This window comes from Accipiter gentilis, chromosome 7, assembly GCF_929443795.1.
Source record: "Accipiter gentilis chromosome 7, bAccGen1.1, whole genome shotgun sequence".
NCBI classification, from domain to species: Eukaryota; Metazoa; Chordata; class Aves; order Accipitriformes; family Accipitridae; genus Astur; species Astur gentilis.
Genome location: NC_064886.1, coordinates 15,121,274 through 15,146,715, shown reverse-complemented (window position 1 = coordinate 15,146,715; position 25,442 = coordinate 15,121,274). Strand labels below are relative to the sequence as shown.

At 55.8% G+C, this 25,442-nt stretch overlaps 1 protein-coding gene across 1 annotated transcript in view; it reads left to right on the top strand.

Moving 5' to 3' along the window:
* The window catches only part of MYO18B (myosin XVIIIB), a 76,382-nt gene that overhangs the window by 21,288 nt on the left and 29,652 nt on the right, over positions 1–25,442 (top strand). Inside the window, exons 14-33 of the mRNA XM_049805307.1 lie at positions 984–1,176; positions 2,603–2,683; positions 3,155–3,302; positions 3,440–3,599; positions 4,846–5,029; positions 5,811–6,003; positions 6,610–6,719; positions 9,527–9,592; positions 11,359–11,487; positions 11,786–11,929; positions 13,124–13,213; positions 14,996–15,115; positions 15,232–15,340; positions 15,959–16,083; positions 17,107–17,261; positions 18,377–18,500; positions 19,237–19,437; positions 19,574–19,684; positions 21,677–21,781; positions 24,778–24,924. Of these exons, the coding sequence (XP_049661264.1) occupies positions 984–1,176; positions 2,603–2,683; positions 3,155–3,302; positions 3,440–3,599; positions 4,846–5,029; positions 5,811–6,003; positions 6,610–6,719; positions 9,527–9,592; positions 11,359–11,487; positions 11,786–11,929; positions 13,124–13,213; positions 14,996–15,115; positions 15,232–15,340; positions 15,959–16,083; positions 17,107–17,261; positions 18,377–18,500; positions 19,237–19,437; positions 19,574–19,684; positions 21,677–21,781; positions 24,778–24,924 (2,695 nt within the window). The remainder of the gene's footprint in view (positions 1–983; positions 1,177–2,602; positions 2,684–3,154; positions 3,303–3,439; positions 3,600–4,845; positions 5,030–5,810; positions 6,004–6,609; positions 6,720–9,526; positions 9,593–11,358; positions 11,488–11,785; positions 11,930–13,123; positions 13,214–14,995; positions 15,116–15,231; positions 15,341–15,958; positions 16,084–17,106; positions 17,262–18,376; positions 18,501–19,236; positions 19,438–19,573; positions 19,685–21,676; positions 21,782–24,777; positions 24,925–25,442) is intronic.

Genomic DNA, 25,442 nt, shown 5'->3' with positions numbered 1-25,442 from the left:
TGAAATTCTGCCAGCGATTCATAAATATACTTTTGTTGCTTCGTTCAACCCTGTGCTTTCGTTGAGGTGCTGGCATGCTTGGTGGGGATTCTATCAAGGAGAAATGCATCTCCTTTAATCTCACCGAAGCAGCACCGGGCTGTCCTGCCAGCGGGGCTGCTGGGGAAAGGGCAGCCCTGCAGCTGGCGAAGCAGCACAATGCAATGGCAGTTTCAGAAATGCACACTAAAAACAATCTTAGAGGTTTCCCAGGGTGAGACTCCCCTGCTGTCCTTATCCAAAATGCTGGAAATGGCTGCAAGCAACATCTGAAGAAGTAAACAACATCTCTTTTTCTCCCAAGAACCCCCTTGATGTCTGCTTCTCAGACCACACATGTTAAGGGCTGTGGTTGCTGTTAGCAATTTCCTCGGGAGCTGAACTTCAGCAGCTTCCCCTGGAGAAATGCTGCAGACGACACGGTGCAGCATGGCAGCCGGGGCTTTGGACAATCCTGTTGTCCTCAGTGTTGGCATCACGTGCCAGTTTAGTAGCTTTTCAAATCAACTGGTTCATCAAACTTCATACATGTGGATGAAGACATAGTACTGTCAATAACCAGAGTGCCAGGATGGGGCCAAACGTGGGAAGGGTGGCATCTCATCCCACCCCACCGTTAAGCATCTCCCAGGTCAGGTCAGGAGCAGTCCGTGCCATGTGTCTCCATCCAGGCTGGGAGGAGATGCTCGGCTTGAGTAGATCAAAGAAGAGGTGGGTGAAGTGAAAGGGACAAGCAAAGGAACCGTGCCAGGAGGTGCGGGTGCTCCCTGACAGGAGACACTGGGAAAGGGGGAGACAGGGAGTGTTGGGCTGGCCACTGCTACATGGGATGGTGCCCACCCAGGGATGTGCGTGTTGGGGGGGTGAGGGAGTGTCACCTCCGAAGGGAGAGCTGAGGCACGTCTGTGGGTAAAACCTGGTGGTGTGTGCGGCTCTTTCCCCAGGTCTTTCTCCTCCCAGCACCTCTCCATGGCCTCCATTGCGGTGGTGGACACTCCTGGCTTTCACAACCCACGGCACCATCGAGGCGAGCGAGCGGCGACTTTTGAAGAGCTCTACCACAACTATGTGCACGAGCGGCTGCAGGCTCTCTTCTATGAGAAAACCTTTGTTGTGGAAATGGAGAGGTACAGAGAGGTGAGGAGCGAGGGCAGGGAGCAGCATCCTGGGGGGCAGCTTCCCAGCACCTGGGGATGGGGCTGCCTTCAACCCAGCAGGTCCCTGTGCCCTGCCATGGTGTGACCGAATAACACACTCAGCAGCTTTAACGGGAGTGGTGTTGCAGAAACTAGGGGTCTGTAGGGAACGGTAGCCTTGAGCCAGGTCTCTCTTCCCCCGCTGCCCCAGTCACAAATCTTCTTGGGTATTTCTGATGTGCCAGAGAAGCCAGGCTGTCTTGACATCTCTTTGGGCACGTTTGTTCCAGCTCAGGAAGCTTTGTGCCCTTCTGTTGGTGCCACTGGATTTTTCCTCAGGTGATGAATAATAGAGAATAGAAAGGAAAATGATAAATTGTTGCAGAAATAAGCTGCTGAAAAATCTACAAGCAGAGATGAACTTACTAGGCTTGCAGAAGTTACTTTAATACCTCTAGCCCTGGGAAAATAGTTGAATTCCCATGGCTTAATAGTCACACATCACTTGCGCCAGGTATGTATGTACATGCCCTTCACTAGTGATGAATATGTAGTTACTGGCCGAGCTTGAAATGGCAGGGGGCTCAGCAGGCTCGCCTTGCCTTGGCTTTGCTGCTGGCTGAGGACGGCTGCCCTGGTGCAAGACATTTCCCTGTGAGCCACGGGACTGCGACTGTGAGCCCGAGCCCCAGTGACCCATTTACTGCCAGAGCTGGATCACGCATGGTGGGGGGTGGTGGCACATGCCCTTAGTAAGAAAAAACTTGGGCCCAGCTGCTGCTTTCGGCTTCACCTGCGTGCTCGGGCTGCAAACCTGAATTCCTGAGCAAAATCTCACCATGTTACCATGGAGAGACATTAAAGCTACGGCTCTCACTGAACATCCCCAGTTCACATGTGTGCAAGAGCAAGCTGTGCTTACCCTGCCGCTCCCGGGGGGGGGGGGGGTCCCCACGCTCCAGGGCATGGCACGGGGGGTGTCGGGAGGGGGTGCTGGAGCTGCGGGTGGTGGGTGAGCCCTCCAGCTGGGGGCTCACAGCCTAAAGCCCTCTGTTGAGAAAGGGCAACAATGCCTGCAAGCTGCAGATTAAATAATTGATTGTTTTCTTGGTGCTTTCTTGTAAAGTCTTCGGTTATTATCACATCCATGATTTATGCAGCTTGTCTGACATCCGCAAAGTGCTGCAGAAGCCCGTTGGGCACGGTGGTCCCGACGGCCCTGCCGGTGGGGGCAGATGGGGCTGTGCCTCCGCGTCACGGCAGAGGTGTCTCCAGTGGCTGCTCCGCTTCTCCTGTGCCAGATCCCTGCAAAGCCAAGCGGGAGCAGGGCCCACACCACCTTCCTCCCCCTCCATGCAAACCTATCTCCACTTGGCTTTCAGATGCTATACCATGACTGAAGCAAGCTTTTAAATAATGTTTTCCAGGAAAATGTTGAGGTGTCTTTTGATCTTCCAGAGCGCTCTCCACTGGCCACGCTGTCCATCATCGACATGAGCTCCTCACAGGTAACCTGTCCCCGTGGCCACGGTGGGAGTTGGTTGCTCTGGCCATGCTTGAAGCATCCTCCTGCTCAGAAGAGTGAGGATTTCAGAGGCAGAGTGGGACCTCGCAGTGTGTTTTGCACAGAGCAGCCCAGGGTGTTGCAGGGGAGCGCACAGCATCAACCAGGACCTTTTGGGCTTTTTAAAATACAAGCACCCTTCTTGGTAAAGCCCTGCACCCTGGGCACCCCTCCCAGCCCTTTGGGACACTGTGTGACTGTGGAGGTCTCAAGGGTGATGTCCAGAGCTGGATCAGGCCAGGAGGGTTTCCTGACCCTGGTCTGGCTGGTCTGGGGCAGGGGACACAGTTGGGCAGAGGTGGTGGCAGCAGGATGGGAGGGCGGGGGGAGCAGGCTGGCACGGCTGTGGCTGGAGCCGGCAACCCACAGCCCTCCTGCCCCTTCCCCATCACTGAGGGCCATCTCCCTTTGGCAGTCGCAGGTGCTGCCCGGCAGCCCGGGGGACAATCGCAAAGGTTTGCTGTGGATCCTGGACGAGGAGGTGCTGATCCCAGGCTCTGGGGACGGCACTGCCTTCGAACGCCTGTGCTCCTACTTTGCAACGAAGGCACCTGACCAGGAGGGTAAGTTCGGCTCAGCTTGGCTGCCCACCCTGTGGCATTGCCATTTAGCTTTGGAAATCTAAGAAACCGTGTTGCACATTAAACAACTCACTGGGCTTTTCTTCTCGGGTGATTCTGGGGTGCCGTCGCTATTGCAGGGGATGGCTACATGCGCAGGTGTGAGCAGGCGCTGCACTTCGAGATCTCCCACCAGCTGGGCACGGACCCCGTGCGCTACGACCTCACGGGCTGGGTCAGCAAAGCCAAGCTCAACCTCTCAGCACAAAACGCCATCCAGGTGCTGCAGCGGTCCACGGTGTAAGTACAAGGGACGTGCCCCAGCACTGGCGGTCATCCCTGTGCCCGTGGGAGTGGGTTGGGGATGATGCTGCCATGAGCTGAGTTGCTCCAGCTGGGGCTGGAGATTGCAAACCTGCCCCAGCTTTGAGAAGCCCTTCATGGTGGGGAAGGCAGAGGGTTGTGTGAGCCATCCCAACAGAGAGGAGAGCACTCGCAGCCTCGCTGAGGTCAGAGGAGCTGCAGGCAGCCAGGGTGGGCAATGGCCTTGGTGCTGGCTGTACGGGGTCCCTGCCTGTCCCCCCACCTCCTGCCCAATGCACAGCCCAGGGGATGGAGCTGATCTGGCCTCTGGTGGGCAAGGAGAGGATGGGATCTCGAGTGGATCATCTCTGCGGGGCAGTCCCAGGCACCAGCTGACACTGGCATTGCGTTGCCCGAGTCCAGCTCTACCCAGGGGAAAAACTGCAGGAAAGCCAGAAAAACCCACAGCTTTCAACCCAGCTTTGTGAGAATCCTGAGAGTTTAGTTAAGGTGGGGGGAGCAGATGTCAAGTGATTTGACTTACAGCCATCCAGCCCCCAGGCTGACTGACAGCCAGATGTACATGTTGTGATCGCAGTAGACGCTACAGAGCAAGCTGGTGAATAATGCCGCGGTGAACAGCCTTCCATCAAAGCTGTCTGGGTTCTTTGAGTCAGCAGATCCATTCCATTGACGTTTCAGTGGGGGTCCCCTCCAGCAGGCGTGGGCAGTGCAGGGGACAAGGGGGCACCGAGGGGACCCTGTGACATCCTCGGCTCTGCAGTGCCACAGGGTTGGGTGTCTGGCGTGGGTCAGGGCTGCGAGATGTCACCGGCCAAGGGCAGCTCCCCGTGCAGCAACCTCACAGCTTTTCCCCACCGCTTCAAGGAATCTTGTAAACTAAATTGGAATTGAAATGTAATCGAGCTGCTGCAGATGTCTCCGCACACGGGATGATTTTAACCTTCTGCTTAACCACTCCCAGCTCATTCTGTTTGGGGCTTCAACTCAGGAAAGTTTTAACAGCAGTGAACAGCTCAGTGCCTGAACCAGAGAGGAACAGGGCAGGGGGGGCTGTCCCAGCACCCTGCTCTGCTCCACGGCCGGGTGCCCTGCAGCAGCACCAATGCTAAATTTGGGGTGCTGGGCATCGCATCACCATTGGAGGGGCTGGGAAGCAGAGGTTCCCCGGTGCTGGCACTGCTGCGGCCTCACCACCCTGTCCCGTTGCTCGCTCTGACAGAGACACCGTGAAGGAGCTGGTGTTGCCGCGCTCACGGGTGCCACTGGCCTGCCGCGCCGTGGCAGGGCTGGAGGGACACTCTCAGGCGGTTCTGCACCGCAATGGCTGCGTGAGGAAGACCTTTGCCAGCAGCTTCGCAGCCGTGAAGAAGAGGTCGGTGTGTGCTCAGCTCAAACTGCAGGCGGTGAGTGCAGGCACCGGGACCCTTGCGGCTGCGGGTCAGGGTGTTTGCAGCACTGTGTAGCCTGACCCCACATGAGATCCTGCCTTAGACACACTGCTCCCTAGTGGGGAGCCCCACACCCCCCACCCCCGGCAGGCACCTCCTGCGCCGCAGGGCTGGGAGTCACCAATGCGGTTCTGTGTCCCACAGGGCTCTTGACCCAGGATGCTGCTCTGGCTGCGGGTGGCCACAAGCCTCCTAAGCATTGCTGTCCCTCAGGGAAAGCATCCCAGGCAAACAAATCATAAAGCAGATTACACACGCACCTTGCTGTGCCACCGCTTAATCCTCTTAAGCTCTCAGACGAGTAGACTAGCCCTCTGTGGTGGGCACATGCTAAGCTTCCGCTGATCTCAGCCGTAATTAGGTGCCTAAAGTCTCTCGAGGAGATGAGGCTCTGTCTGCGTAGACTCCTTGGCCAGCCCAGTTTGCAGTACTGGCCGTCCCTGGCAAACCCCCACTCAGTAACCCTCAACCCTGGTAACTTTTTGTAGCCCATCAACCAAAAACATGGGATGTTAGGAGAAAGGGTCCCGCTCAGCTTCTGTGTCCTGCACCTCGGGCTCACCTCTCTGACCAAAGCTGTTTTTCCTAACACACACCTGAGCTTTGAGGGCTCTGAGGATGGCTCCTTTACCTGCCCAGACACCTGGCGGAGGGTGCACGGGGAGCGTTTCCCACCGCTACCACATACTGCCCCTTTGCCCTGCTCCATCCCCGCTGACCTCTGCTTGCCTGGCAGGACGCGCTCATGAACCTTCTCCGACGGTCCCAGCTGCACTTCGTCCACTGCTTTCTCCCGGGAGGGGGGTCGGAGGGGCCAGTTCCTCGGCCCCCCGCGCCGCCTAATGCAGCCCTGCGGCTGGACGTGCCGACCCTGCAAGCCCAACTGGAGGGGTCTCAGCTCCTGGATGCCCTGCGCCTCCACCGCGTCGGTACGCCCCAGCCCTCCACCACTGCCATGTGCTGGGCCAGCCCCACGTGCCGGTGCTGCCCTGCCAGCGGCTCAGCCTTCCATGCTTTGCTCATCATCTGCCTCTCACCAGCCCCACTTTCAGAAAGTCCCCGAGTTTTTAGTGCTCCTTTTTGCAGGGGTTCCCAACGCCTCTCCCGCCCCCAGCCTGCTGTGCTGCCGGGTGGCACAGCCCGAGCATGACGGCTGCGGCTCCAGCGGGGTTCCCATGCGTGCATCAGGCTGGACCTGCACCAACTGTGGTCACAATCCATGCCAGGGGGAGAGGGACCCCTGCAGGAGGCCCAGGGGCATCTCCTGCATGACATGAGGTGCTGGGATGGTGTCTGACCACTTCAAGCACATCTCCGCTGCTTCTCTGCTCCCTTTACCCTGCCCTTGTTGCAGGGATTTCTCTCCGCTAAGGGCAAGTCCCCTGGTCCCCACCACCTGCAATGCCTTTTGCTGTGCACAGGATGTGCCACCCTTCGCAGCAGCCCCCTCCCCACTGGTTCCCTTCCCAGTGTTTCGGTGCAGGCCACGTGCCCCTGGGCTGGCGTGGCCCCCAGCGATATCTGTCTCTCCCCAGGGTATGCGGATCGCCTGCTCCTGACCCAGTTCCGACGGCGCTTCCAGGTCCTGACTCCGGACGTCATGAAGAAATACACCTCTGCCTACGAGGTGCCAGATGAGAGCAAGGTGTGTGCTGGGCTGGCCTGGGGAGCAGGGGCTGAGAGCCCCATGTGGTGCCAGAGCTCTTCCAGCCCTCCCCAATGTGGTCAGGGCTTTCTTTGCGACGAGGAGCAATTCCTGGAGTTCCCTGCAGGCAGCCCCTGCACTGGCATTGCCTGTACACTGCGTGAGCCCAGCTGCCCTCTCTCCAAATGAACTGGGTCCTACCAGCATCCCCCTGCCCTGGGACAGGAGCTGCTTCCCAGTCCCTGCCTCACTCAGGCATTCGGTGTTGCTGGTATTATTCCTTTGGCTGCTGTAGGGTCAATAGCCGCAGGTCTGTGGGCTGCCAAGCTCCAGCATCTCCCAATGGCTGTGGGGGATGCTCCTTTGCTCTGTTGCTGCAGCCGCTACAGCTGGGAGCACACATCTGGAAAGCTGTTGAGGAGCTTTGGTAGCAAGGTTGTCAGTGCAGGTCCGGGGGTTTCTTAAACATGAGGCTGTCCTCAGGAACTAGGAATGAAGGAGAAAAACCACATTCAGCAAGGCTCAGGGTAGCACCCCAGCATTCGCAGTGCTGCTGAGAAATGGGTTTGGGAGTCTGCGGGGTCAGTCCATAGCTCTGGGCTCTGGGTGGTCGGAGCTCCCTAGCGATTATCAGGAGTGATCTGGCAGCGGTCCTGCATCCTGCATGAGTGCAGCCTCGTGCGGCGCTGGGTTGCAGGGGGTGGCTTTGCACCCTGCTCCTCCTTACCTTTCCCATGTGTGCCCGAGCATGGAGGGACACAGGTCCTCCAGTAACCTGGCAAAGCAGCCAAGCTCAGCTCTTCATCCTGGAGTTTCTCCCCCTGAGGACTGTTTCTGCAAAGGCAGTAAACATGCCTGGTGTGGGCTGCATTTGCCAACGTTATTGCACCGTGGAGAGGACTTGGAGAAATCAGCCTGGAAATGAAGCCTCTTATTGCTACTTTTTAATACTCAAGAGGAAATGCCTTTGAAAATCCTGCTTGCTGAGGGCTGTGCCTCGGTCCTCTGGTGCTCTGGCTGTGTGCCTGGTAGGTCTCATTTTGCAGGGCAGGGCACAAACTGTGGGACCGGAGGCATATGCAGAGGGCAGGATCTGTGCATTGCCCCATCCTTCACCCCAGCTCTCCCAAAAACCATCTGGCTGAGGACAAGCCAGGCAGCATTCCCAGGGACCCAACAGAGCAGGGAGCGCATGGAGGTTCCCCAGGGACAGGGCATCACTTGCTTTCAGACACCTGCAAAGCAGCATCCCAGGGTGGCCCCTCACCTCATCCCATGAAGCCTGAAAGCCAAAGGAGCTCGGGAATGAAGGTGGAGATTTGCCAGTTTTATTTGTTTCATAATAAATTTGTAGCAAAAACTGGGGAGAACTGCCCCTGCCCCCAGAACAGTGTATGAGTGAGCTGAGAAGCACTGAGAGCTGGGAAGAACTGAGAAGAGATGAATTAAACATGGGCACGTGCTCTGTTGTGCAAACTGCCAGCCAGTGTGTGCAAATTCAGTTAAGACCTCGGGATTTAATAAGACAAGTTTGACAGTCGGAAAAGGTCAATATTGTTATTAAATGCTGTAAGGAGGCAGAGGGTGCCTCGTCAGCAGCGTGTAAGCAGAGGATTTGAAAAATCCTATCCTCCCTGCCACACAGTTTTGTTAGCTGGAGGCTGCTTCCCAGTAAGCTGCATTAACTCGGCCGCTGGAGCACAAAAGATGCTTCTCCGTAGCGTGGGTGACAGTGCAGCAGTAACCTACCCCGTGCTTGCACCAGCCTCGCTGTTTTGAAGGGGATGGGATTGTCCCGCACAGCCCTGCGCCTGGCCCCAGTCCCAGCACTGCCGCGGGAGCGGGGCACAGCCGCAGCGCTGGTGCTTCCTCGCCTCCGGCACACGGTTTCATGCACTGTGGTGGTCCATCCCCCCATGCACTCGCGTCCTCCATCCCCGCCTCACCCCGGTACGTGCACGGAGGGCGAGGGGCCCAGTTCTGCTGCAGCAAGGTGCTCGGGGACCGGGGCAAAATATTTCTGACGTGGGTTTGTCCTTTGTGGAGGAGGTGTGCGAGGCTGCCAGAGGATGTTGTATGGAGTGAAGTGTTAGCGGAGGATTTCTGTTACAATTTCTGTAGCTCAGGGGTTTTCAAATCATCCGTTCATCCAGATAGTGTTTGCTGCCCTGGGGAAATGTATGGTATTGCTGGCTGTTACATTCTCATGTCGGTCCAAAGCTCAGAGTAATTGAGTTCAGACTTCTCCTACAGCTCGGGACTAATCTCCTGCTTGCCTCCCTGCAGGGGCTCAGCTCTGTGCCGTGGGTTCGTGGGGGAACTTGGTGCTTTCCCCCTCCTGCTTTTGGCTCCACGGGCTGAGCTGTTGGTGAGCCAGGCAGGAGGGGAGCACGGAGGGCTCGCAGCTGCACAGCGCAGTCGGAGCCTGGCTGGGCAGTGCTGGGATGGGGTCTTGCCTTCCCCTGAGTAGACTCCTTCCATGGCTTCCCATTGCATCAGGGTCCTTTCAGACCTGGGATGGCAGCAAAAGGGGGAAAATCTTGCACACAGCCACAGATCTCTGCTCCCCATCCTACCGAAAGCCTCCGGGGCAGAAAGCACTTTTCACACCAGGACTCCAGGGCTGGGGCAGCAGTTTCGGAGGCTTCTCTTGGGCTGGGCGTGGGGAGGAAGAAACAAGAGCACAGCTGGGTGCACCCTTACTCGGTGCCCATAAGGACCAGGGGTCTCTGTGCCCCATTTCAGCAGGCTCATACCAGGCTGTAAATGTTTTCTGAGCAATTCCATGATCTTCTCCTTCTCCGCAGGCTATAGAGGAGCTCTTCCAGGCGCTGGACCTGGAGAAGAAGAGCGTTGCCGTAGGACGCAGCCAGGTACGACAGCTCCGGTCTCTGCTTCCCAGTTGCTCTCAGTGCATATGGGCACAGCCAGCCCCGTGCCAGGTGCTGCCAGCTACCCAAAGCTTCCCAAACTGGAGAGAAAGCCTCTCCTCCACTGCTCCCCATGGCACCCAGGTGGGCTGGGAAACCAAGCCTCACCGAAAATCAAAGCAGAAGGCTCCTAACTCACATTTGAAAGCATTAACCTGGGTAAACCGTGTACCTAATTATCGGAATCCAGCCCCTCGTGGCATTTAAATTCCTAATTACCTTTGATGTCTCATGGGAGTAAATGGGGCTTGAGCAGCTCATCGTTTTGGTGGGCTGGGGTTAACACTCTGCTGAGCCAGGCACCTGCAGGTGCAAGAGTTGTCGCAGCAACAACATTTGAACTTAAATATGATAATCTCAAAGAAAAATTAATTTTGCATGCGTGCTTGCCTTCAGCTCTTGGAGTCTATAAAGAAAGAATTCATGAAACGGTTCTGTGGAGCAAAATAACTTTCTTTTATCCTGCACAGTGCAGTTTGCAATTATCTCTTCTATGAAACCCTTGTACTTAATCAATAGCGCGATAGCAGCTCCAGTCACATCTTGTTATAGAGGAGTTAGTTTTGCCATCGCTTTGAGCATTGATTTTGTACTAGCTTCTAAAACTTGCTGGCTTGTGAAGTTAATACAGACATTAATGAGACAATCAAATAGGTGGTGGAGCAATCATAGCATTATCTCAAGAAAGTGAGTTTCCTTGGAATTGTTCTTTGATTCAATTTGGCATCTTTAAAACGCAACTCTTTAAGTATGCCACCGGCTTCACAAGTGTAATTCAGTTTTTATTAAAGCTGTATTATGCAAATGGTGCACAATAGTCAGGCGCGATTGGTCCCATATCCCAAGAGCTTTGCCAGGCAATGACCGAGAGATACCTTACACTCTGAGAGATCAATACCAGGCTAAATTTGATGGCATCAGCAAATCTATATCGTTTATGAGGTGTTTCTGACAAGTTCACTTAAAGAAAATGATGTGGTTAATTTCGTTTTCCCTATTGTAAGCTGGCATCTTTGCTGTTATCTGTGTGTATCTTGTGTGTACGCTGTCAGAAATGCCGTTGCCAGCAGAGGTAACCCTGCTGTCCTTGCAGCAGGTGGGAAATGGGCAGCAGCCCAAGGGAAGAGTTTTGAGGACTTGCAGCTTCTTGTGATGGTTGGTGCCTATGTCAAAATGGAGGAGTGAGAGGAGGCAGGGACAGAGAGCAAATGCCAGCATGCACACAGGGAGAGGGCTAGATCCTGAAGGGCAATCCAGTCCCCAGGGAGTCAGTGGGACCGGGGCAGCCCCATACGCCCTGTTTCAGCGATGCCCAGGAGCAGGAGATGAAGGGGCAGATGGAAGGTGCTCTCCGGGATATGCAGCCATCCTGCTGCTGGGCTCGGGACGGAGACGGGACACAAGTCCCTCTTGCTGTCCCATGAATATCCCCAGAGAGGCTAGTGCCAGGGCCACCTTGGGTGCCTTCACAGCATGGGACAGCCAGGCATGTTGTCGGTTTGGACAAGTAGGGCTGGAGTTCCCTTCCAGCCCAGCATTTCGGGCTGGGCAGTGGTCACACTCACTGGTCCTGGCCAGTCCAATGACCTTCGGTCTCCTGCAGGTCTCGGGGGAGGCTGCCAGGTGTTAGCTTGAAACACATCCTACTGGCTGTGGGCAGGTTTCACACACTGTCCTGGGGGTGTTTAACCTCTCTTGCTTGCTGTCAGGTTTTCCTGAAGCCAGGGGTCATCTCCAGACTGGAGAAGCAACGTGATAAGCTGATAGCCCAGAAGATGCTCCTGCTCCAGGCTGCTTGCAAGGGCTTCCTCAGCCGTCAGAAGTTCAAGAGGTTGAAGGTACCCATCCAACAGGTCATGGATCACCTGCACCCACCACAGCGTGGGCTCTGGCTGCTGCAGATATGGCCCAGAGCATCCAAATTACAGCTCTTTTGAGCAGAGCAGGCTACTCCTTTGAAGGGTACCCACTTTGCCCTGCCCTGTGGGCAGCCATGAGATGCCATGCTGCCACCCCCTGTGGTGCAGAGCTCCTCTGCCACTTCATCCCTCTCCAGCCCAGTGCCCCAGCCTGGTCCTTCCCGGCAGGTTTGGTCATAGCTGGGTGAGGGACGCTGGCAGCTGTGTCTCCCTGCAGATCCAGCGCCTTGCCGTCCGCTGCATCCAGAAGAACCTGGTGGTCTTCCAGGCAGTCAGACACTGGCCCTGGTGGCAGCTCCTAAGCCGCGTGCGGCCCTTGCTCAGCATAAACCTCGTGGAGGAGCAGCTCCGTGCAAAAGAAGTATGCACCAAACGATGGGATGGGATGGGATGGGATGGGATGGGATGGGATGGGATGGGACGGGACGAGATGCTTTAGGGGCTCTGCCTGGTGTGTCGGTCAAATTGGAAGTCACTTCTGCCAGGGCAGAGATGATTTTCTGACCATCCAAAAGTCATCATCTGTTCTTAGCACTGCATTTTTTGCCCTGAATAATGTGTTTTGCAGAGCTGTGGAAGGAGGAATAACTCTCCTTCTTCCTTAGAGGGAAAGTAGCAAATGCACCATGTCCCCACAACCAAAGCCCCATCCCAGGGCCACGGCTGCCCCGCTGCCCTCCTCATGTCCCCACGAACTCCCTGGGGCTGGGTCTGGTAGGCTGAGCCCCTCGGGGACAGGTGCTCCATGTCAGTCTGTGGGACAACAGATGATAAGCAGCTAAATGCATCCTTGACGCAGGGGACTCTGCTGTGTGCTGGCTTTCACCTGTCTCCACTGGTGATGGGAGACATTAATGGGCATTTGCTGACCCGGGAAAGGCACCTTTTGTGCCTGTGTACCATCTGAGACCTGTGCTAAATTCTTAGTCTGTCTTCCTTGGCATCCTTCTCCTCCTCTTGCCTTAGTGAGGTTTTAGCAAGATGTTTTCAGGCTGGTTCTGACAAAATAAAAGCTACCTAAGCCTCATCTGTTTCTCTCTCTGAACCCGCCTGGGATCCATCAGGCCCCATCACCTGTTAACCTCTGTTTTTATCACAACTCTGCATGTTCTGCTTCTGCTCAGTGTTGAACATCAAAGCAGGACAAGGCTGCACCGAACAGCTCTTTCTGCTGTTACAGTCATGCTGCCTGAAAAAGAATCACAGAAAACAATGTGCCTTTGCAGCCACTCTGTGATAGCCTGCCAGGGCCCCAGGAATGCTCCATGAGCAAAATTCAGACATTTGGCTGTTCATCCCAGGCTTTTGAGGTTTGCTTCTTTCTCATAAAATGTGCTCTGTATGCACACCAAAGCTGACATTCCCTCCGATGAGATTCATGTCAGGAGCTGTAGTCCCGGCAATTTGCAGTGAGCAGCCTTCAAAGTTGCCTGGTAGATTTTATTAATAAGGCAGCGATGTCTCTCCCACTTATTTTTAACAGAAAACGAGATTTTCATAAATAAACTGAGGATGCTGGAGCTCTCCATGTGGTTATTTTTGCAATCTTCCCTAGGAGGAGCTGACGGCGCTGAGAAGGAAGCTGGACAAATCTGAGCAGGCATGCAGCGAGCTCAGGCAGACCACAGAGAAGCTGGAGAGCAAGGTAGAGCCCGAAAAAAGCCTCTGCTGCAGCCCTGCTTGGTCAAGTTGGAAATGAAGCCATATCAGGATTAATATGACCACCAATTACATGACCGCAGGAGGAGCGGTGATTGGCAGTGGGTTGGGCAGGAGGCAGCTGCCAAACTGCTGGCAGAGTGACCACAGCCAGAGGTGGTTCTCTGTTCAGGACCCTGATGGGCAGCAGTGCCTGACTGTGGCACCCAGGGCCAGCATCGCTGCAGGGTCCCTGCTGGGTGGGATCCTGCCTACCAGAGCAAGGGGTCCCCCCAAGGTCTGCACCCGGAGAGCAGCCCAGACGCCCTGAGAATGGGCTGTTCCCGGGGGTGTCCCCAGGGAGAGCCTCATGTCCCCTCCAGCAAGGACAGACGTCACCTCGCGCTGCCACTGATGTGGTGTACGAGGCTGAAAAGCAGCAGTGCGAATGTCATCCCTTCTGCTGACAAAAGGGTATAATTAGAATGGGAAATTACACACAGATCATGTTCTCATTACGCTCTCAGGACTGCAGGCTCGCCAACCTCTGCAGACACCAGAAGTGACTTAGTTTAATGGGACAAATGCTAATACCGAGGAGACAGTGCGCAGAAGCGTCCTGCCTGTCCCCTGGCTCTGAGCATGACCCCACCGTGTGTGGCGCTCAGGGGGTGGCAGCTGCCAGGGCAGCTGCTCAGCTGCCCCATTGCGTGTGTCAGAAAAGGGACATGGAGGCATGTTGGGGACCGTGTGTGTCCCCAGCCAGTTGCTGGTCCTACGCGGAGTCCCCCCTCAGATGCACGGGCTCCTGCGTGATTGCAGCTGGGGTTTCATTAAGCACCAGGAGGAGAAGGAGCTCCCAAATTTGCCCTAAATACCCTGGGTTTTCCCAGCTCGCTGGCCCACGGTGCTCACCCCTCGCAAGGGATGGCCAGGCTGTGGTCTAGGTGTAACGCTGCAGCTCTGGTTAATGGTGCCAACAGCCCCAAGGGCCAGGGACCCCCTTCTCAATGGGAAAGAGCTAAAGATGATTTAGCTTAAGCTCTCTGTTAAAAATGAAATCACAGCCATGAGGCTGGGACTGCTGAGCTAGGCTAACACCTCAGGACAGACCTAGAAAAATGCCAGCTCCCCAGGGAAAGAAAACTTATGGAGTTAACTTACGGAGTTAAACCTGTTGGACACCCTAAGGAGCTTGTGTAGCTTGCCTACAAAATGTGGAGTGCCTTAAAATGCTGTCAGATGGAGGAAAGGAATGTTGGAAGCCTGCATGTTCCTGCTGGTCCTGCTGCCTCTGCAGCCCCTTGCTTGGCCGGCTGAGCAGGATGGTCTGTGTTCACCTCTGCTTTGCAGAAAGTGGAATTAATCCTCTGGATTAATAATTCTCCCCTTCATTCATCTGCTTGTTGTTGCAAATGAAATTTAATGTTAATCAACTAGAATGGTGCAGAAATTTGATGGGCCCTGCCTGCAGCACAGTGCAGGCAGCACAGTGCAGGCAGCGTGCTGCTTGCAGCCGTAGCGGGCAGCTGCCTTGCCACAGGCAGCCATGCAAGGGGTACGGCCACGGGCTCCAGCAGTGGTTGCTCTTTGCTAGGCACTGCCAATGGGAGCCTGGTTTCCTACTGGTGACGCTGGTCGGTGATGCTGGGCACTTACCACATCCCCTAAGCATAGGCAGCTGCCAAATGAGAGCAGTCAGGATGCTTGGGTTGATGCGGGGTGGCTGGCCCCCCCTAAGCCGGCACGCACGGTGATGCCTAGACAGACTCTCTGTTGCACCCCCCAGATCATCGACCTGACGACGGAGCTGTCGGACGAGCGGTACAAGGGCGACATTGCCTGCCAAGTCCTGGATGGGGAGCGGGCAGAGAGGCTGCGGGGTGCCCGCGAGCTGCAGGAGCTGCAGGTAGGCAACCGTTGGGCCATGCCGGTGGCGGTGCTGCACTCTCGGCATGGCCTTGCTGGACCCAAGTGCCGTGGAGCCGGGTAGAGCTGCTCCCTTCCTTTCCCGGGTTTCCCCAGAGCAAACACGACCAAGTGCAGAAGAAACTGGAGTTGGTGGAAAAGCAGCTGGAAGAGGCCCAGCAGCTAGTTCAGCTGCGTGAGATGAAGATAAGCGGCTCTGGAGGAGGTAGGGGAGTCCCTTCAGGGGCCATGCATGCTCTGAGCATCCAGCCTGACCCGTGGGGCCAGCGCGGCTGCCCCAGCGGCACAGCAAAGCCTCTTGCAATGGGCAGAGGTTTGGTCCCCCTCCAAAGCGGTGCTGGCCCCCCAGCCCCTGGCCACCCCAGTGTGTTTTTGGCACTTTGTCGTTCTGCAATGCTTGTCCAGCCGGAGCTGGCAGTGACAGCTCAGTCGCGCAGAGCTTTCGCTCTTGGGGCTGGGGATGCAGGCAGGGATTCTGCCTAAGGGCACTGCTGGTGCTTGCTGGTGCTGCCCAGCACTCCCGGCAGCTCAAAGTGTGTTTGAAGCATGCTTTGAAGCGGTGAGGAGGCTGCTAAGACACACGTGGGATGGGATGAGTGTGCACACTTTGCCTAAGGCAGGGGTACATGTGCTAAGTGAGCTGGGGAAGCCCTGGGTGCACAAAGCAGAGCTGCGTCCTACGAGCTCGGTGCTGGCATTCAGGCCATATGACAGCCACGGTGCCATTGCGTATTTGCCTGTCCGACCCCGGCATGGCTGCTGGGGGCTGCTTAGGCCTGAGCACCCACCCACCCGTCACCTCCGGGTTTCTCTCCATTCGCAGAGGACGAGTGGCAAGTGCGCTTTGACTGTGCGCAGACGGAGATCGCCTTCCTGCGGAAGCGGCTGGTGCAGCTGGAGGAGCGGCTGGAGTCTGAGCTGGGCACCAGGACGGGGCTTGAGCAAAAGGCAAGTGCTCCCGGCCCTGGGCACGGGAGGGGACAGGGACTCCCCAGGGTCACTCTGTGGAGTGGGGCTCACTGCTGGAGCTGGTTGTCCTCTCCCTGCTCCTGCGGTGGGCAAAGCTTCACAGGGCTGAGGCTCAGAAATGCAGCCGCTTGCTGCTGATGCTCTCACTGACCAGGGGAAAATGGCTGTTTTCTGCTAGTTTGAGAATAAATACCCTGAAACTTCCTTCAAGTTTAAAAAGTCACTTTTGCACCAGAACATGGCAAAACTCAACCTTGGTCAGGTGTGAGTGTGAGCACAGGGTGGGAAGCTGCAGGGTGGGAAGGGGCTCAGTGGTGGGTCTTGGTGTTGATCTGGCTTTTGGATACTGGACTGCGTTGTGTTCACGCCATCTGTCCCGCAAAGAGCTGCTAATGTAAAGACAGCTAATGTAAAGAGCTGGCAGTTCCCGAGCTTTGCCGTCAGAAGGGAAAAAGCAAATGTGCCTGTGAGTCAGGTCACCTCCCATAAGGATAAAATAGAGAAACTAATATTATTCATGCTACACTAAAAAGTAATAAGAAAAGCAGCCCAGTCTTAGGAGCTTGGGTAAAACAAAACAGCCCATTTGCTTTCAGATAGTTAGTTTGGAATTACAGGCTTCATTAGTGCAAGATTTTAATTATTTAAAGTCATTCCTTAATGACTGGCAAGACCTCCACCAGTCTTGTCTGTGTGTCTGTCCCAAACATGATGCGACTCCATGGGGGATCCAGCTCATTTGGTCCAGGCGCTGCTTTTTGCAGGCATCTGCCCCTGGGGCAGCTTTGCTGACTCAGCAGGAGGACTGGGATCCTGCAGGCACACAAGAGGGTACCCGGAGCGTGAGGGGTCAGGGCACCTAAATCTGTCCTTGTTTGGTGAAAGATCTCCAGGTGAACCATCCCCTGGTGCCAGAGCGGGGCTGAACCCCCGTTGGGGAGCGGCTGTGGGGCTCGTGTGCCGTAGGGTCCCTTGGCCGCTCACCGCCACCTCTGCCCGCAGCTCGGTGAGGTGCAGGCAGCATGCGAGGCAGCCAAGAAGGTGTCCCAGCAGCTGCGGCGGCGGTGCAGGCGGCTGGCCTGCGAGCTGGAGGATGCGCGGGTGCTTGCCGAGAGCCAGCAGAGCCGCAGCCACGAGCTGGAGAAGAGGCAGAAGAAGTAAGGCTGGTGGGACTGCGTGGGAGGGCTGGGACTAATGGAGAGGGAGAGCAGGGGAAAGGGATGCTTAGGGTGGCTTCGGGTGAGGAGTTCCTGGAAGGGCTGCTAGTTTCATCTACGTCAACTGCTGGAGGTCGCACCAAGCTGGGAGGTTATTTTTACATCCCGTTACTGTGTGACCGTAACGCGCTTCCATAATAGAAATCACTCGCAATGCAACGCTTGGTGGCATTGCGGGGAGGGCTGCCTGGGGCTCCCGTGTTGCTGGGTGCCTGGGCACCCTTGTGCTGGGGTGTCCCAGGTATCGGTGTGCCCTTGGTGTGGGTGTGCCCATGCCGGGAGCGCTGCTGGCAAACTGCGCTCCTGGTCTGGAGGAGAGGAGCCCTGTAGCTAAGAAATGATCCCGAGTGTTTTACTGCTGCTCTTTGGTACCTGTGAAAGAAATAGATTTTCTGCCCCAAAATAGGATACCAAGACCAAGCAGGCACAGAAAACATGGGGAATTCACCATCCGCTTTCTTTATAATTTCTTTTAATTTACACTGTGTTGCCAGTGTTCCCTGCTTGCCTGTGCTGAGATACTGACTGTGGGCTGGGGTTTGGTCTCATGCAGAGATATGAAGGTGCTGAGAAGCTCCCAGGTTTATTGCTCCAAAGTGGCAACACTTCCTGAGCTGAAACCAAACCGTCGGTGCAGCAGAGTCCTGGCCAGCCCCAGGGACAGAGCTGCCTGCGGTGGCAGGGGGCAGAGGGCTGCTGCCCGCACACAGGCACTTTTTGGGGTGTTTTGGGTCCGTAGCAGCTGATAGCAGCGATTTTTTGAGCTCTGCTTTTGGCGACTGGCTGTGTGCACATCACTGCTGCGCCACACCGTCCGCTTCCCGCTGCTGGTACTTGTGCGGTGTAATTAGGGATTCACAAAATGATGGCAGCACTTTGCAGACAATAGGCTTTTTTTTTTTTTTTTTTTAAGTCCTCTCAAAAGCCCTTGGAAAGCCCAATGCCAGGAGAAGCAGCTTGCCACTGGCTGAGGCTGTCTCCCTGCCTGCCTTGGCGCAGCTCCCCCGGCCAGGAGGCAGCCTGCTCGGGAGAGGTAACGTGTGTTCCCCCTCCAGGTTTGACCTACAGTTAGCCCAGGCCCTGGGGGAGTCTGCCTTTGAGAAGAGCCTCCGTGAAAAAGTGTCTCATGAGAACACCAACATCCGATGGGAGATGGGCAAACTTCAGCAGAGCTTAGAGGTAAGAGGAAAATATCCCACTTTGCTGCATTATATCCAGTCTCAGGAACAGCTCTTAGAGCAGAGCCATTATCTTTGCAATTATAGCAAAGGCAATCAGGCACAAACCCAGCAACTTGATTCCAGTTTCTTTTAGTGCAGTTCAAGGATATGCCTGATGTATTTAAATAACATTACCCTCTACCAGAAGAAATGCTATCGCTTTTTACAAGTGATACCCATCCCATGGTTTAGCTAATGAGGCCCACCATCATTTTCATTAAAGTCACTTGTGCTCTTCTTCACACCTCTACCTGCTATCTCGCTTGCAAGAAACTGCAGGTCTGTGCCCCCACAAGATGGTGGTGCACCGGGTGCCCACCAAGGCCCCCGCAGGGGCAGGGGCAGGGGCAGGGGCACAGCGTGCTGGGGCTGGGGGGAAGCCACAAGGTTGCTGCCAGTCATCCCAGGCAGCGGGGGCTGCGGGGAACCCATGTGGGGGACAGCCTGTGGCAGGAGGAAGGTGAGGGCAGGAGTGAGTGAGCAAAACTGAGGGGGGAAAGGATTGTTCGGGGCTCATGGTGGGGATGGGGCTGCTGGTACAGGGAGGGGGCTGACCACTGCCTGCTGCTGCTCCAGGGTATTTTAATGGTGCATTTGGAAATGGTCTGGGTTTTAAGAGTGGGGTGTGAGTGCAAGCCCCCTCTCCTGCGTTTGGGGCTCAGCTGCTGACGCACTGCTCTGCCCCTGCCGAGCAGCAGAAGGAGGCGGAGGCGGCCAGCCTGACGCAGCGGGTGACCGTGCTGGCCGGCCGGGTGGAGGAGCTCAGCACCCCCAATGCCCTGGATGCCCGCGCCATGCCCGCGCTCAAGAAGCAGGTCTGGGACCTGGAGGCAAGTGCTGCTGAGCAGCGGAAAGAGCTGGAGCGGCAAACGGCCGCCGTCGATCACCTGGAGCAGGTAGCGTGGCCCCCACCGGGCTGGATGTGCTGGGGATGTTCATCCCCACGCGGGCATGTCAAGCCCGCACCAACACCATCCTCATCCCTCCGGAGTTGTGTGCAACTACCGGTGCATTTGTCTTTGGGTCTTTCAGCTCCACCAGAGGCTGGAGCTGGAGATAGAGCGGATGAAGCAGATCCACCAGAAGGAGCTGGAAGACAAGGATGAGGAGCTGGAGGATGTGCGGCAATCCTGCCAGAGGAGGGTAGGTTGGTGCCGGGTGGGGGAATGATGCTGGGTGCTCCACAGGGCTCCCACTGTCTGCAGTGCAGAGGAGGAGCCGTTCCCAGGGATCCTTCCTCCCCAGGGAGCAGCCAGGTGAGCGAGTGCCGCTTTCCTACCACCACCCCAGCATGAGCCCCGGTCGCAGCCCTGGGGTGCAAAATCAGGGTCTGGGTCAGGTGTGAGTCCCTGCTGTGCTGGAGGGGCTGTCGGGGACAGTGAGCGAGAGCCACGTGCAATGCAGCACACGGGCACGGTGCTCCCGGTAACACCAGTGTCATGCCAAAGGCACCAACTCCAGCCAGCCAGGGCTTCGTGTTTAGTGATAATGAACAGAAAATACCGTTTCAGCAAGGCCACGAGGTCAGTGGCATGCAAACACAAATTCCACTTTCTTCAAAATCCCCAGGATGTTTGATGCGATGCTGCGTGGTAGCAGTCAGTTCCCATTAGCCCTGGGGCATACCTGGCTGTTGATGGTGAATTAACATTGCTGAGGCTAGATGAAGCAGTCGGTGGGGCTTTGCATGTGCTATTTTAGGAAGGCAGGACAAGTGGGAAGGCAAAGGAGGCAGTCTCTGCTCCTCCTGCTCCTGTCAGCAGGTAGTTGTGCCCTAAGCCATAAAGCTCTGCGTGTCACGGGAGGCTGCCACCGTGCAAGCACTGCTGTTTCCCACCGTGCTGCCTTCCCACGGTGCTGCCCTTCTGCTGGATGGTGCAGCAACAGCTCACCGCTGCTCTCTCCCCCTCTCCACTGGCCATTTTTTGCTGAAGCTCTGGGCAGGTCATGAGAATGCATTGCTCAGGGCTCCTCCCGGGGTCCTCCTTGCCCTTCTGCACCTCTCTGTTTAATTGCCCTGTACAGGGAGCAAGGTACTGCCAGCAGCACTTAAAGGAGATGCCGTGCCTTGCGGCTGCTCTCAGCCAACAGGACGTTGTTCATCCTTTCTCTTCCTCACCCTGCGTGGCCTGAGTATTATTTTCCAAATGAGTAAATGGCAGAGGCACTCTGGAGAGCAATCGATATTTAACAGCCTGCTCCCATTTCCTTTTTAAACCCTGTTTCTGAGCAGCAGCTGGGGGGGCAGGAGGCGGCTGGGGCAGGGAGGGCGCCGGGGAACTGTGCCAGGGTCGCAGCCTGGCCCATCCACTCCTGCGGGCACGGCCACGCAGCTGCTTGCAAGGGGAGGAGCGGGCTGTGCAATGGGCTGGCTTGCTTTGTTAACGCATTTCCACCACCACCACTCCCAGCTGGGCTTGCTGGACCTCTCACAGCTGCACAGCAGAGCTCTGCGATGCCGCCCCGGGTCCGGTTCCCTCCTGCAATGTGCTTGCTGTTGTTGCAGCGCTGCGGGATGGCGATGCTTGAGCAGAGGCAAAGGCAGAGGGATGCAGGCTCCTGCGTGCAATGCTGGCTTTCAGGCTCCCTTTGCTCCCGGGAGCAGTACAAATCCTGCCTTTACGGCATGCTCTGCCCTGCGAGGCCACTGTCACCTCCTCACTGGTGGGGAGCTGGAGCAAGAAGTGTGCTGCCTGCCTGGTTCATGGTCATGGGATGCCTTGAGGAAACCTGGAGGGATTACCACTGGCCCCTCTCCTAGCTCGGCTGAATACCCTGTGTTACTGCTCCAGAGCTGCAGGGACAGCCCTCGGGGACCTCTGAGCATGCCTCGCAGGTGGGGTGGCTCAAAGAGCCCAGTGTGTCCCCAAAAGTCCTGCAGGCTCCTGGACTGCTTCCCCTTGCTCCTCCTGGCCAGGAGCAGTTGCGCTGCCTGGGGGTAGCAGTTGCTCCAGGGGACGGAGACCATTCCTGGTCTCCAGTGCCAGCTGCGGCGATGGGAGGCTTCAGCACCACCCTCTCCCGGGGGCTGCCCGGGTCCCCACTGTGGCGGTGGCTGTGCCCTGCCAGGATGTGGGGCTTTGGCAGGGAGCAGCTGGGCTCTGAGCATGGCTGGGGTTGTCTCCCCCTACACAGCTCCGGCAGCTGGAGATGCAGCTGGAACAGGAGTATGAGGAGAAGCAGATGGTGCTGCACGAGAAGCAAGACCTGGAAGGGCTCGTTGGCACCCTGTGCGAGCAGGTAAGAGGATGGTGCCCCGGTCTCCTTGCTGCTACCTCCTGACCAGCCAAACCGCTTTGCTGGCCGTGCCCTGGCTCAAAACACTGCCTGTGTGAAAAAGGGAGTGTGAATGCATGCATGTGTGTGGACAGGGCAACAGCTTGGTTGTTCATGCACGTGCAGCCGGCCGCAATGTCCTCCATCCCTCGCCTATTCCAAACAACACTCATCAGAGCAGCAGCATGTGCCGCAGCAGGCACTGGGTGCCAGGAGGGTTTCGGGACTGCAGGCATCATATAGGAGACAGCCAGTCCCCCTAAGGACCCATGGAGGGGAACCGTTTGCTTTTGTACAGGAGAATTATCTAAGTGGGGGAGGCATCTGCTTTTTGTTGGTATTTTCATGAGCGTCAAACTAACCAGGACTAACGTTGCAGCAGCTCCAACTGCCCAGAAAAGCAGTTCATCAGATTCTGCTCTTTACACAGGAATTCTATCCCAAACACATTTGTTGAACAAATCCTTTTTCACTCTCCAATGTGTCTGTGGCAGTGATTGAAGTGCACGTAATGGGAAAAGCACACACAGCTGCTCCCTGTTAAATTAGAAGGCGAGGGGCTGAACGCAGCCTCATTGAACAGCATTTATCGGCTTGGACATCACTTAGCGTCGCTGAGCAGCCAGGCCCAGAGGCTGTCTCGTGCACCAGCTCCTGCTGAAGGAGCTCTGGTGACCAAATGAGGTGCCAGCTGGCACTTCTCTGGGGCCACGGTGCTGCCGGGGCCAAGGATGGCATCAGTCTAGTGCCTTCAGAGTTGCCAACTTGGTGCTGCTGCACCCCAGGGCTCCCCAGAGCTCAGCCAGGCTGGGTTTGTGCTGATGCTTCCCAACCGCCCTGGCAGAGCCCCCGTTGCATTGCAACTCACCCCGCACGTGCAGGAGAGGAGGAACTGATTGTCTGGAGTTGCGGTAATTAAGCAGCGCATCCTCCAGCCATTAGCGCAAGCCGGCTGGATTTCACCCTTTCACCAGGCTTGGTGATTGCATGTGTTCATTAAACAGGATGAATCTGGGAGCTTTGCAACTCTGAAATGGTGGGCATATTTCAAGTAGGCACAAAATGGTCTGACGAGGCTTATCCATAACGTCCCCCCGGCTCCCAGCTTATAAAATGTTTTGGGAACTGTCAGAATAAATCTTGCTGTATAAAAGCAGGGTATTATTATAACTGCCTCTCAATCCCTCTTGTTCGGTGGAGTAGAACTAAGATGGATGAGGAGGCAGCAGGAGCTGCATGGAGCAAAGCCGGGGGGACTCTCAGGGAAAGGCACCTTCTCCTTCCCGGGACTGTCCCCAGGCACTGCCCGGGCAGTCCCTGGCCCCTGCCAAGAGGGGAAGAGGAGATGGCATAGTGGATCTGGGTATTGCTATAGTGTATGAGAAATATGACCGGAGCCTTGAAAGCAGCTGTTAAATGAAATCCCAGCTTCGTAACTTAAAAAAGCACTGGGCTGCAATGGTGGGAGGAGGCAGCGGTGGCTGCCGTACCTGCTGCTTCCAGCTACGATACAAAATCTATCCTCTGTGGCAGTGGGCAGACCCTGAGCTACGGGAGAATGGTGCTGAATGGCATCCAAGATACGGTCTGTAAGGACGGCAGGAATAACAGCAAATCTGCTCCGCTGCAGGGTTATTATAAATGCCGTCTGATTTACAGTGGACAGTGTGCTTCAGAGCAGTTTATTAAAAAAGAAAAAAAAAAGCCAACCCAGAAAACTAATTAAGGAAATGGAGATGCCAACGATTTCTGGTTCCAGCAAATGCCAGCCAGCTCTAAACCAGGTTACAAGGTCAAATCCGCACAATTAATTTTAGTCAGTGAACAGAAAACAGGAGAACGGATTTGAAACAAGAAGAGCTGTGGAAAACAGAATAAATAGAAAATTCTCTTTACTTCAATTAGTCTGAAATCAAGCACTGAAACCATGTCCCTGTTTATTTGGTGTTTTTCTAATTCTTTTATCCCTGTAACCATGGTTGCTCTCAGCTTGGGATGGGGGGGGAGTGTAGAGGGCTTTTTTAAAGTGTTTCCTACTTCCCTTCTTTAAAAGGCTTCAGGGTGATGTGGTGACTCCACACTGCCCAGGGGTGAGCCTCCAAAATCACCCAGCAGTTGTTTTCCACCAGCATTGCTGGGGATTCGTGCGCGAGAGATTGTTGCCTCCCGCACTGAAGGCGGCAGCATCGGTTACGTCCCTCTGCGGCTGACGGGGACTCCAGATGCTTTGCATTAGAGATGCGTAAATAACTCCTGAGGAAGCTTTTCTCATCAGCATTTCGCATTTTTTTCCCTTTCCCCTTTGGGCTGGCTTTCTCCTGCCTTTGTCACTCTTTTCCCCAAAGGGGCAGAAGGGTTTTTCTGGCTTTTTTTCTTTCATGCAATGACTTTTGCATTTTCTGTACCAGGTCTTGGCAGAGACACTGGACGTGCATCTTCTGGGTCTGACCCTCTCTGACCCTACCCCTCGGCCAGGGTGGTGTCCCAGGGCAGGTGACAGTGCCCGGTGGCCACGAGGACCGGGTGCTATGGCTCTGGAGACCCGCAGTGCCCACCTGTGCCCCCGGGTTGTGCGGCCGGGCTGTCCCTCTAGCCACAGGGATGGCTCACTGGGCAGTCACGTGGCTGATGGAGACCAGGGGTGGGCTAATGTTTTCAGAGGAACAGCTTTCCGGTGGGGAACAATTGTGGTGTTTTGGTGGAATCTGACAGTTTTGATGTTTATATAATTTATTTTCTCCCTTTTATTTAACTATTAAATTATTTTTATTTGATAAAGAGGGGAAAACTGTAATATTTATACATAGATATTTCATATTGTCTTGCGTCATGACTTCAGCATTACCAAAATATTTCCCTATTCCCAAATTTTGTGAGGAACGCCTTGGGGTGGGACAGAAAGGTCTGACGGTGGTTTTGCAGGGCGGCAGGGCTCAGGACACCCCCTCTCCCCTCCCCAGATTGGCCACCGCGACTTCGACGTGGAGAAGCGGCTGCGGCGGGACCTGCGGCGGACGCGTGCCCTGCTCGCCGATGTGCAGCTGCTGCTGGCAGCCCCTGGGGAGCCCAGTGCCAGCACCCAGGAGCTGGAGCGGCTGCGCAAGAAGGTAGGTGCTGTCAGACGAGCGGGAATCTCCCTGCTCCTTGGAGCATCATCACCCTTTACCTCGGCCGAGGGGAAGCTGCAAGAAATATTTGCAGATCGGGTTTTAATTGTGTGTGGGGCAAGCGGTGACCCCGTGCTGTACGAGCATTGTGACGCCCAGGCCAGGGTGAGAAGTGCTTCTTGTGCTGAGGATGGTCTCCCTGTAAGGAGCACTTCTCTGTAATTAAGCCAACACTGGTTAAGTATTTTTTCCTTTTTTTTTTTCCTGCAGCCCTGTTAATTACCTTCTGTTCAGCACGTTTTCTATCTGTCTAATAAGGAGCTCCAGCGGCGCTGGGTTCAGGACGTGTTGCCATAGGGATGCTGTAAGGCAGGAGTAGGGATTGCAGCGGGTTTGCCGTAGTTTCAGTGCAGTTCACAGCTGGCACTGAGTGACCCAGCGAGCGGCTGCAGACGGGTGCCACACTTGTGCCCACCGTGCCGGTGGCCAGGGACGGCCTCAGCCCTGGGGCAAGCTCA